Source organism: Eumetopias jubatus, unplaced genomic scaffold (genome assembly GCF_037043125.1).
Source record: "Eumetopias jubatus isolate StellerSeaLion01/CBP00866 unplaced genomic scaffold, mEumJub1_p1.0 scaffold_10, whole genome shotgun sequence".
Lineage (NCBI taxonomy): Eukaryota > Metazoa > Chordata > Mammalia > Carnivora > Otariidae > Eumetopias > Eumetopias jubatus.
In genome coordinates this window covers 21,012,053-21,023,381 of record NW_028274816.1, presented here as the reverse complement: position 1 = coordinate 21,023,381, position 11,329 = coordinate 21,012,053, and the positions used below count along the sequence as shown (strand labels likewise).

The 11,329-nt window shown below is 43.7% G+C and overlaps 2 protein-coding genes across 15 annotated transcripts in view; one reads left to right on the top strand and one right to left on the bottom strand.

The window, feature by feature from the left end:
• Positions 1–11,329, top strand: part of TK2 (thymidine kinase 2) — a 97,178-nt gene that overhangs the window by 32,921 nt on the left and 52,928 nt on the right. The window lies entirely within an intron of this gene.
• Positions 63–11,174, bottom strand: LOC114203740 (uncharacterized). The gene is made up of 4 exons (XM_028097062.2): positions 10,851–11,174; positions 8,530–8,688; positions 2,157–2,255; positions 63–389 (listed from the first exon to the last, which is right to left on the bottom strand). The coding sequence occupies exons 1-4, from the start codon at positions 11,172–11,174 to the stop codon at positions 63–65; spliced, it is 909 nt and encodes a 302-aa protein (XP_027952863.2).

Below are 11,329 nucleotides of genomic sequence, written 5' to 3'. Positions count from 1 at the left end.
GCTCAGTGGAGGGATTAGCGGGAGGGACGAGGCACAGACGCTCCTGTCCGCGAGGGTGGCAGCTAGGATGCCGGTGAGGATGCCTTCGAGGATCCCTGGGTGGAGGTGCGCCAGGCATCCGACGTGGGGGCCTGTGTGGGTGCTTTCGCAGGTGCCTTCGCGGGTGCCGCCACGGGAGCTTTTGAGGCTGCCGGCGTGGGTGGTTTGGAGGATCCCGGCGTGCCCGCTTTCCCGGGCGCCAGCGTGGGTCCTGACTTCTTGGGCTCCAGGAGCAGGGAGGAACTGCTTTCATATTCGAGTCCCAGAATTCTTCTCATTTTATCCCTTATCTTCTTGGTGACCATAATCCCATCCAGGATACACACGACTGCCGCTGTGAGACACTGGGTCTGTCAGACACAAGATACGGGAAGGAAAGCCCGGGTTATTCTGCAGCTCAGCAGCAACCTGTCTTCCCTATCCCATCCCAGGGGGCAGGGGGCTGCAGGTGGCCGCTTATCCCCCTCTGACCCAGCACTGCCTATTTGGTGTCTGCCTAGCTGACAGCTGTGGCACATTCTGCGATTCGCAGGGCAAGGGATTTTGGAAATGGTGGGTTTTGCTGTCAGTAATGACCTTGCCTGATGCCTGAGGCACCAGGAAAGGACCAGAGAAGAGTATTGGCTGTAGGAGGCTCCAGATAGGTATGAGGTCCTGAGAAGGCCCTTCAGTAGAAAGGACTCCTGGGCTTTGTTTGAAAAGGGCAGGAAGGAGTTCCCAAGGGGACCAGCTGGGAGGAAGAGAACTTCAGATCGTGGACAGGGGTCTCTGAGGAGTGTGGTGTGGCTGAGACCTCTGGAGCTGGTGAGGGAGGGGGCAGAGTTGAGGCTAGGAAGTGCAGAATTGGGGATTTTATTGAGAGGAGAGATCAGGTGCCAGAGTCAGAAAGCCCACTTGCAGTAAGCCATGAGGTGAAAAGGACTGGAGGAGGCAGGGACACCAGTGGGGTGTGGTGGGGGCTCCTGTCATCCAAGTAAGAATTGATGGGGTCCAGATGGTGGGAGCCCCTGGCAGGTAGGAGAAGGCTTGGTGTCTGAGTTAGCAGATGGGGACCAGCAGCGCATAGCACCCAAGAATCTAGGTGCCTCCCATATCCTGCCGGCTCTGGATGTTTCTCTTCATCGTCACTTAATCCCTGGATGCTTGAATGAACTTTCCCTAGGTAGGTCTTGCCCCAGCTAATCTGTGGGCTCCTACAGGGATAAGGGACTCTATCCCCAACACTAAGCCTGGGTCTGGCACAATCCAATGGGATTGGCAAATATTTACTGATTATGGAATGAATTCAAAGAAGTCAAGCTTTTTTTTTTTTTTTCTGGATATATTTTTGTTCGCATTGCTTAACTTCTTGAACCAAAGTCTCACCACCCCGCTTCCCACCCTCCATCTTCAAAGCATTTAATCTGCCATTTCTTGTGCTCTTCATATGACGCGGATTTGAGTCCCAGCTTGTCCCAGGCTTGTGAGCCAGGGCAAAGTATTTAACCTCAGTTCTCATATCTGTAAAAATGAGAATTGTAAAAATTAAGTCAAAACATGCCTGGCCATGTGTGTGGCACATGCTGGGAGCTTCCTTCCTTCCTTCCTTCCTTCTGGGCCATTCACTTTGGACAATGTACTTTTTTTTTTTCCTATTCATGTGCTTTTAAAATATAAATCTCTAGTCCAGAAGACTCAAAGTCCTATCTATAGACAAGAACACCTTGTTGCAACATTTCAAAAAATAGTGTGTACGTTTCTCGAAAGGGGAGTTTGTACCTATTTGGAGAATGAGTATTAGAATGAAGATTTTCACGAGTTTAGAGCTTATGCAACTTTACATCTTAATGATGGTCTGCTAGTTTCCCTTTGCAAAGAGTTTTGAAATACTGATTTTTTTAAAAAAAGATTTACTTATTTATTTGAGAGAGAGTGAGAGCAAGTGGGAGGGACAGAGGGAGAGGAAGAGAATCTCAAGCCGACTCTGCGCCAAGCACTGAGACCGATGAGGGGCTTGATCCCATGACCCTGAGATCACAACTTGACCCGAAACCAAGAGTTGGACCTTTAACTGACTGAGCCACCCAGGTACCCCTGAAATACTAATCTTAAAGGGGCTCACGAAGGTTTCGACTTACCCCTCCAACGTAGAATAAGTGCCTTCTTTCCATTTCTTGCATCGCCAAGATGGCAACTATTAAAAGGAACACAGCTGTAATAAAACTGTTGACAAGATCCTGTAATACAGAATTGAAAACTGTCAACTTTATGTGAAAATGTGATTTCATAAAATATTTAAATTGGTCAATTACCCATCTAAGGATGGATGTCTTTTTAAAACTTTCCCTTTGATTAATATTAAGAGGAACCATTAGCAGCAAAATTCTTGCATCTTCCAAGACATGAGTTTATATGATTTTAAGGTCCTGGATAGGACTTTGTCAGCGGAAATGGGTTTAATTTCATTAAAGAGTGCCATTAAAAAAAAAAAAAGCTGACAACTTTCCCATTATATTCTCCTTAAAGGGCATAAGAAAGTGAGCATGAAAAACACCTAGAGGCATGGGGTCCTACCCGAATTGGACCTCTATAAATTATGATTTTTTAAAAATCCTATTATTTTAAATTAATGCAAATTCTGCATTCTGTTCCATATTTTTTAATATAAACATTAAATTTTAGATTAGCACTTTACTAATTTAATTGCATTCCCAAATCTGCAGGTAGAGCCAATTCTCTGGAAGTTAGTTGGGTCTTATTTATTCTGTAGGTTCACATATCCCAGGGAGGCAGGAACCCACCTGAGGAGCAGGCCTGGTATTCTAGAGTGAATGCCTGTGCTGTTGACTTTTGTTCTTTCCTAAGAAATGGCTGGAATTGAGTCTGCCCTAGCATCTGTGGGCTGCCTTTGTCCTTTCTTCTGGATTCCAGTACTGAGTTCTTTAACTGCTAGCCCAAACTGCAGCTTTGTGTGCTAAATAAAGGGCGAGGATGAGTAGAGGGGGCCACTCCTGAGGATAAGCAGAGGCTGGGCTTTGGTAATAGAGCAATAATGGAAAAGTGGATACTCAGTGTGTCCATGGCCCCAGTGTGGGGAGGGTCAAAAGCTCAGGGTGATAGAACCATGATATGGCCTGGATATCTAATTGGAATATTTTAAGTCCTTAGTCTTGATGTCTTGACTTGGTAGCGTCAGCCTGTCTGGTGCACCTCCCCAAATCTAGCAAGGAGCCCTGCCACCCAGTGTGCAGAATTATAATGGCTCTGATAGAGCTCTTCAGTGTGCTCAGTATTTCCCAGTCATTATTTTATTTAACCCTCACAAACACCCTCCAGAGTCAGTATTGTTATGATCCCTGTTTTAAGAGGACAAAGCAGAGGCTTAGAGAGGTTTATTAAATTGCCTAAGATTGGGTATCTGCCAAGGAGGGGAGTCAGAACTCCTCTCACTGTTGCCTCCCATCATCCCCCCAGGTTGGAAGTGCAGCATCCATCTTGGGCATTTTCTGTGGATAATGGGTCACGGAGGGTCAAAGTGGTATGGGACATGTACAGTGGGAGTGTATTTTGTTGATGAACTCTTCTGGCCTGCCAATTCCTAGATGTGTGACCCGGGGCATGTTTTATCATCCTCTGTGTCAACATGTTCATTTTAAATATGGGGATAGTGATTGGGATTCACTGGGTTGATCTGAGGATTAAATGGTATAATGAATCTGAAAATACCAGATAAGTGCCTGGCATCGAGTGGGTCATGAGTGCATCAAAATGTGGACTTGTGATACCTGCCTTCAAAATGTACACAGTCGGTGAACTTTCTGCAGACTTCAGGTGTTCTCCCATCGAGATTGCTGAGCAAGGAGTCCCGTCCCTATCACGGAATGTGACTTGCCTCAGGGAGGGGCACTAATTATTTGGACACCTGGTGGGTAACACTGGGGGGAAAGGAGCAGGGCTGCTGCGGGTTAGAAGTGAGATCCAGCTGGGTTCTGTGGGCTGAATGAAAAGTCTGCCCACAGTAGGGCAGGTGCAGCGGTGTACAGTTTTGCAAGAAGCTTAGTCCTTTAGGGTCATGTAAACCAAGATAGTAAAAAAGTGTGAACAAGGACTCTTACAACTAAGAAATAGGATGTAAACTTTTTAAAACAAAAATTAACTAGCTGTGGCCATAGGTGGTTGAGAATTTAGAGGAAAGCCAATGATAAGACTAATAAATCAACTGTAGACTAGGCTTCGCTAGCCCGTCGTTCACTCCCTGTCATATTTCCATCCCCTCACTGGAATACTAGATGTTCGTTTACTCTGTCCTTACTATAATTTACTCTGGCCCTTGCTCACAAGGAAGGGCTCTCCTGAACTGTCCTCTGGAGTTCATGTTTGCCTTACATCTCACATTCTCTCACAGATCACACTTCTTGAGCACTTCCCGTGTGTCACATACTGTGCCAGGGTGTTAATCTCATTTGATTCTCACAACAAATTATCCTTATCCTCAATTTACAGATGGCTAAGCAACAGCTTGGGGTTGCTCAGCCAGTAAGTGGCTAGGACCCTCTGCAGCCTGACTTGAGTGTCCAGAGGCCTTCTCTGTAATACACCCCCCACCCCGACCTTTCGCCTTAGACACATCATTGTTGTTGGCCTCATCGTTGGCAGAGAGAGAGAGAGGGAGAGGGAGAGGGAGCAAGAGAGAGAGATTTTCTTCCTGATGGAGTAAAATTGCAGCTGAGCCTTGTCACGTGCCATCTTTACTTACCATCTTTTTCTTTCCCCCTTGACTAAATACCCTATTGACTCAGGTAACCTCCTCTGACTAAAATGAGAGATGGATTTGTTACTTGACTGTTATTTTTCCATAAAGCACCCAAATTGCTGAGATAAAATTGTGTAGAATTTTAACTGGGAAAGAAAAAGATGCTTTAATGGTGAATGCTTATTTTTAAAAATCACTGAATATTAGAAAAAAATTTGAACATTTACAATTTGTTTCACAAAATGTGGTATTTGTAACAAGAATTTATATATAATAAACATTATATAGTATTCAGCTAGCTGCAACTCCCACTGATTCCATTTGTGCCTGGAGTTCTCCAAACATGTGACATAACCTGATCAGAGATGACCAGAACTGTGGTTTTTCATTAACCTTATATGAAGGGGGACATTCTAAAGCTGACACTTCCTCTTTATAAATGTAAAGATATTGCTGGTAGTTTTGGAATCATCACTTCTGTAGAGTTTTTGTTTAAAATGTTTATTATGTTCTTTTTTTAAATTGCTTTCTATTGGCAAAAACATCTGCTTGATCAGAGCTCTTTCTCTGACCATATTCGATAATATTTTTTATAATGTAGAAGTGTTAAAAATATGGGCTATTCAGAAGATAATTACAATTCATACTTTCCTTGGGTATGTTGACAGATGACACTAGATTCACGGGTAAAATCGATGATGAAGTCTAAAAATGAAGACAGTGACCCCACCATGGGTGGGGTAAGGAAAGCTGTATCCTCACTAGATGTGATGCAGGCCCATGACACCAAGTCAAGGGCTGGCTGAGAGGTGGACTCATGGGCATCAGAGTCACTGGCATAGTCTTCACAGAAGCAAGAAGATGCACTTGAGACTGGAGTATGGATCCCCCAGTCCAGGCTCCATCATCTCCCCAGAGAAGGAGGCCTTGCCAAAATATGATCCCGAGTCCATAGATCTCAGCAGGTCTGTACGTGAGGCTCAGCTCTCTGCTGAGCATCTGAAGCCCTGATTTATCAAACTTTCTATTTCCCTGCTGGGAGTTTTCATCATTAGCCCCTTGCCAGACAAGAATGGGAATAGAGGAATAAGGTACTCTATACTCCTGGGAGCCTTTAAGGAAACCGCCACTTAAAATCGGTACTACTTACCCTAATGATCTACCTTGGGGGCACCAAACCATCTTGCCAGGAGAGAGGGACTGTGCATGCTGGATGCCTCCAGTGTGTGGGTGGGTCCTCGAGCCTGTACAGAGCCCTAAAACAGGGACAGTCTGTGTTCTCTGGCTTTCCCCAGTTCCACTGGGTCCCAGGGGACTTCTGCAGCATGATGCCAACACATCTCCAAGTCCACCTACTCTCTGAAGTGACAAGCAGCCCTCTCCTAGGCACCCAAACTCTCCCTAACCCAGCACATTGCCTCCCCTGCCAAGGCCTTCCTGTTACTATCCGGTGGAACTACCCTTCTGAACAATCTCATATGTGCACGTCCTTCACCTTACGGAATCTGGAAGAGAAGACTAGAAAGGAAGGGACGGGATAGGAGAACACAGTTTTGGATCCTTTTTTGATGGGTCTTTTAAAAAACCTTCCAAGTCCATTAGATCACACACCATCTGACCAACTGTGTTGGTTAGTATGTGGCTGCTTGGTTATATGTGCTGCTAGTCAGTTGTGCCTCAGACTAACTGAGCAACCTTCATAGTTTCCCAACTATGGAGCTCCTGGGAGCTCAGCAGGCATGTCCATGTGAATCACGCTTCGGGGCTCCCATAGTCATCCAAAGGAAAGAGAATGCTCTGACCCAAGGATAGAGGTAGCAAAAGGGGGCCTGGCTTTATCAGAGTTGACCGAAGGCCTGCAATTCTACAAAAGTTGGCCTGAGCTGTCTGTGACCACTGTGAGAACAGTTCCTCTCATAGGACCTTTCTGGTTCATTCTTAGGAGCCCCCAGTTCTTGCCTTTGTCTGAGACACTTCCTAGATATTCTCCCCGGACCCTACACGTCAAAGCATGGTGCCTTGAGGCTCCATCCAGCCCTCCAGCTTGTTAGCAGTGGACCTTTCCTCAGAGGGCTCTAGTCCTCCACAGCTGACCTTTGTGCTGTGGTGCCCTCAGTCACCTGCCCTAAGGACCTGTACCCGCCCTCCAGGATAATCTGTTCCCCTCTAGCTCCATATTTTAAGGAAACCACAAGGAGACAGGAGAAGATACAGAGAACAACACATTTAGAGACTCCGAGGAGGATAACAATGAAGGGAGGATGGAGACAGAGAAACCATCATAAGGCAATAGGGCAAAAAGTCTGGAAGGGGTTTGGGCTAGAGCCAGGCCTGAGTTTCCAAGTAACTGCCTATGGCCATGAGCAACTTCATCTCTTTCATCAAGTCTTCTCATCTGCTAAATTATAACCTCACTGGGTGGTTGTGAGGATTAAATAAGGTAACACGTATGAAAAAGTACCTGGCACATACTGTGTGCTCAGAACGGTTCATTTACCTTCCCTTCTTGAAAACCTCCACGGACAGAGATTTTAGTTTCCCCTCAGAAACCTCTCTATGATTATAGCTCTCCATAACTAAGAGGGTCTCCCATATGTCCAATTAGAGTTGCTCATATTTTGCTCTGTCTGCTTCCTGTTGCTCTGCACTCTGTGGGATAGAGAGAGCTCGCAGCTTTTTTCGAAAATCCCTCACACACTTCAAGAATGTATTTTGCGTTTTAGCTCAATAGCAACCAATCCTACGTTAAGGTTAGAAAAAGGTACTATAAGGAAGTGGGATGTGGGAGAGGCCTGACCTCTGAGTTAGGATTGTTCACAGTGCAAGATAAAATGGTAAAAGCCATCTAACTACTTTATGGGGTCCGATGGACACTTTGTAAGTGAATGTTAGCTTTTGCTTTGTGCTGAGCATTGTGCTGTTTGCTTTAAACACATTTAAATGTTGCAGGAACCCTATGAGGTAGTTATTATCACCCTTTTCCTTTGCTGAATTTCCTAGATGGGGAAACTGAGGCTAAAGTTCACACAGCTAGGAAGGTGCCAGGGCCAGGAAGTGGGTCCATGTCTGTATCTGGACAGAACAGTAGTTCTCCAGTCTGCAAGGATGCAGAACCTCAGGCTCCACAATAAATAGGATTTATCTGAGACCTGAGGGATTAGCTTCAGGAATTTTTCAGTTGGTAAAGAATATGAAGTTCTGGAAAAAGCTACTAAAGAAGGCAATGCAATGTCTTTTCTTGAGTACTCCACCATGTGGCACCTCTTTGGGAGTATGGACCCTTAATACCCATGAAAAGATTGACTCCTGCAATCTTTCAGAGTGTGGGTGACAATTTTCTACAACTTTGCCATGCCAACTCTTGCTTTATGCAGGGGAGGAAATGTTTATAATGTTAGAGTAGCTGCTGTTTGAAAAGTAGAAGCATGTGCTGTTTTACAAGCAATGGATGAGAAGTGTGTTTACCTACTGAATATACTAATTGAAATTTTCTTTAGGACAAGCTGCAAAGTACCATGTGTTCAGTGCCATAGTGAGATGAAAGCAGGTGTGTGTGTTGGTTGTGCTATGGACAGAAGTGTCCAAGGAATCTTTCTAGGTGTTAGGCTAGTTTCTCCCCTGGGACTAGGGCAACACCCTGTCACAGCTCAATTATGTTCTTGTCCAGAGAGATAGCTCTTTTGCTTTCACTTGAGGAGAGACTTTACTCTGGGATCGAGGGCAAAGCTTATATTTGAATTATGAAAATAAACACTTACAAGTAAGGGCCAATCTAAATTAACCAGCAAGTGCTGAAGGGTTAGCATATATATTAGAATAAAAAAAAGAACGATGCAGGTTTCCAGAACTGTGATGGCTATAAACGGCTCATTGGCTTTGGCAATGACAAAACAAACTAATGCTCCTATGAGAAGACCCTGCAATAAAAGAAACAGGATTTATTTTAATGCACATGGGCTAGTAAAAAACAAAGCAAACCCATAAACTGTTAGAATGTAAATCTGATTATATTGCACTTGTCTGTATTGTTTTGTACAGACATTTTATTTGTAAAATTTCTCATATTTCCAAGAAATGAAATACATGGAAATAATAAAAGTGTACATTAAGTAGAGAAGAATGAAAAATAACTCCAGTCTCTTTCTTCTCCCTCAACCCAACACTAGTCTATCTCCTGAAAAGTAACTACTGTTCACAGTGTTTATTTCATACTGGAAAGAAGTATATATAAGTAGAGTAAATATATACTGATTTTGATAGAAAGAGGTGGAGCTCCGGTTTTCTTTCTTTCTAAACAGTGCTGATTATCCCAACATCATTTATTGGGAAACACCAGTATTTTCCCCGCTCATCTGAAATCCAGACTTTATCATGTACTAAATTCCCAGGTATATTTGGGTCTCTTTTGAGACTATCCTCTTCCATTGAGGTGCTGATTTCTTTTCTAGTACTTTTGCAATTATAGGCAATTTATTTTATGTTATTGTCTGACCTAGTCCCCCTTTCAGTGCTCATCCTCAGACTGTTTGTGTCTCCCATGTTTGTCTTGGTCAAGTTCCCCAGGCTAAGCCTGTTGGTATTTTCACTGGGATTTCATTTAGCTTCTAATTTGGAAAGATTAAAACATTTACTTTTACTATTCAAGAACAAAGTATATCTTTCCAGTTATTTTTAGTAGTTTTGAAATATCTCTGAGTTTTTTGAGTTTTCTTGATATAGGTCTTTCAAATTTATTTCATTTAATCTTAGATAATTTACCATTTTGATTGCTGTTGTAAAGAGAAATATTTTCTTCTATTTTAAATGCTTGTTTGTTCATTTCTACTGAGTTAGTAGAAATTATCTTTGTTCGCAGTTGATTTTGAGTTTTTTAGGCAGTGATATCAGCTGAAAAAATGATATTTTGCCTCATCTTTTCAACTGTTATTTATTTTTCCTAATTGTGATGATTAGGAGTTCTAGAAAAACACTGAATAACGGTATTGATGAGGGCATCCTCTTTCTTCCTCATTTAATGGGAATACTTCTGATGCTTAATTATATATGATGCTGACTTTTGGGTTTATTTTTATAATGTCGATAAAATATCTATATATTTCTATTTTATGGATCTCTTTTTTTTGCAGAGATGAATGTTGAATTTTGTCAAATGTGTTCTTTTCCTTATTTGATATAGTCTCCAAATTTGTTCTCCTTTTACCTATATTGTTGGTTATTTTAATAGAGTCCTAATATTGCATCATCATGGTGTATTTTTTAAAAAGTACTGAATATTTTCTGCTAATATATTAATACTTGTTGCTTTGATACAAGTGAGATTTCTATTTTCTTTTTCTGACTTGGTCAGGTTTTGATATCAGTGTTATATATACTACTTTGAAAAAATAATTCAGAAGGGCTTCTTCTTTCTCCATTCTTTGAAAAAGTTTCAATAGTATTAGAATTACATCCCATGAAAGTTTGAAAGAGTTAATGTGTAAAAAAGTCTGGCCCTGATATATTTTTGAAAGATACTCATTTGATTAGTTCTCATTTTCTTCTGTGTTTACATTGGTCTGGTTAGGTTTTTCGCTATTCTGGGGTTAGTTTTCGTAATTATATTTTCCTAGAAAATAAACTATTTCTTTCAGTTAGGTTTATTTGTTTTGTAAAGTACTCTTGGGGATCCTCAGTTTCTTCATCCTTTGTGATCATTTTCCCTGTCTGGTGTCTAACTTTAAATATATGTTCTCTTTTCACCCTTTTTTCACCCTATTATACTAGCCATTGGTTTATCAATTTTGGTCAATTCAATTATTTTTGTTTGCTAATTTATACATTTCTGCTCTTCACTGCTTCCCTAATTCCCTTTGTGAGGGAAAACCTGAGAAATACAAAGTAAGACAGGAAAAACAGTGCTGGTTTAGTAATAACGGTTGAGTGTGGGGAGGGGCAAGGTGAGAAGGGAGGAAAGATGAGGCAGAACAAACGGGCTGGCAAAGGGAAGTAGGGAAGTAGGGAAGCTTTTGGGAGTTGGCGCCCCCTGGGACTCACTCCCCGAGGCCGCACCCAGCCCGCATCACCAGCTCTCTCTGCTCACCAGCCTGAAGATCTTCAACACTCCGGTGGGCGAGAAGAAAAAATGCTTGAAGCTGTCCCTGAATTGGAGCGGGACTAGGGCCCGTCCTTCAGCACGCTTTTGGATGGCGGCCTTCTCCACTTCGCTCTTGGGCTCCTGGGTGGGTGTCCTTGAGGTTGCACCTTGCGGCGCACTGGATGCTAAGTTCCTGGGTTGCGCAGACGGCCCTGAGCGTGAGGGTGTCCCCGGTGCTGCGGCAGCCCGTGGGCGTGCGGGAGCTGAGCGTGAGGGTGTCCCCGGAGCTGCGGCAGCCCCTGGGCGTGTGGGACGCTGCTGCTGTTGCATGCTCCCGGTGGGGGTCCTGGTGGGCCCCGGGGCCTGGCTGGCCCTGCCGTTTTGAGGTTGCCGCCGCCGGCAGGCTATACCCTGGGAACCAGCGGCGTGCCCCAACGGCTGCTGGCCTCCTGTCCCTCGCGCGCACCCAGCTCTCGTTGCCCGCG

Excerpts from the sequence above, each read along its gene's own strand:
- LOC114203740 (XM_028097062.2), bottom strand. The coding sequence starts at position 11,174 with ATGCAACAGCAGCAGCGTCCCACACGCCCAGGGGCTGCCGCAGCTCCG. Across the intron at positions 8,689-10,850 it reads TGTTGAAGATCTTCAGGCTG|GGTCTTCTCATAGGAGCATT; the intron begins GTGAGCAGAGAG and ends CTTTTATTGCAG. Across the intron at positions 2,256-8,529 it reads ATTTAGATTGGCCCTTACTT|GATCTTGTCAACAGTTTTAT; the intron begins GTAAGTGTTTAT and ends TCTGTATTACAG.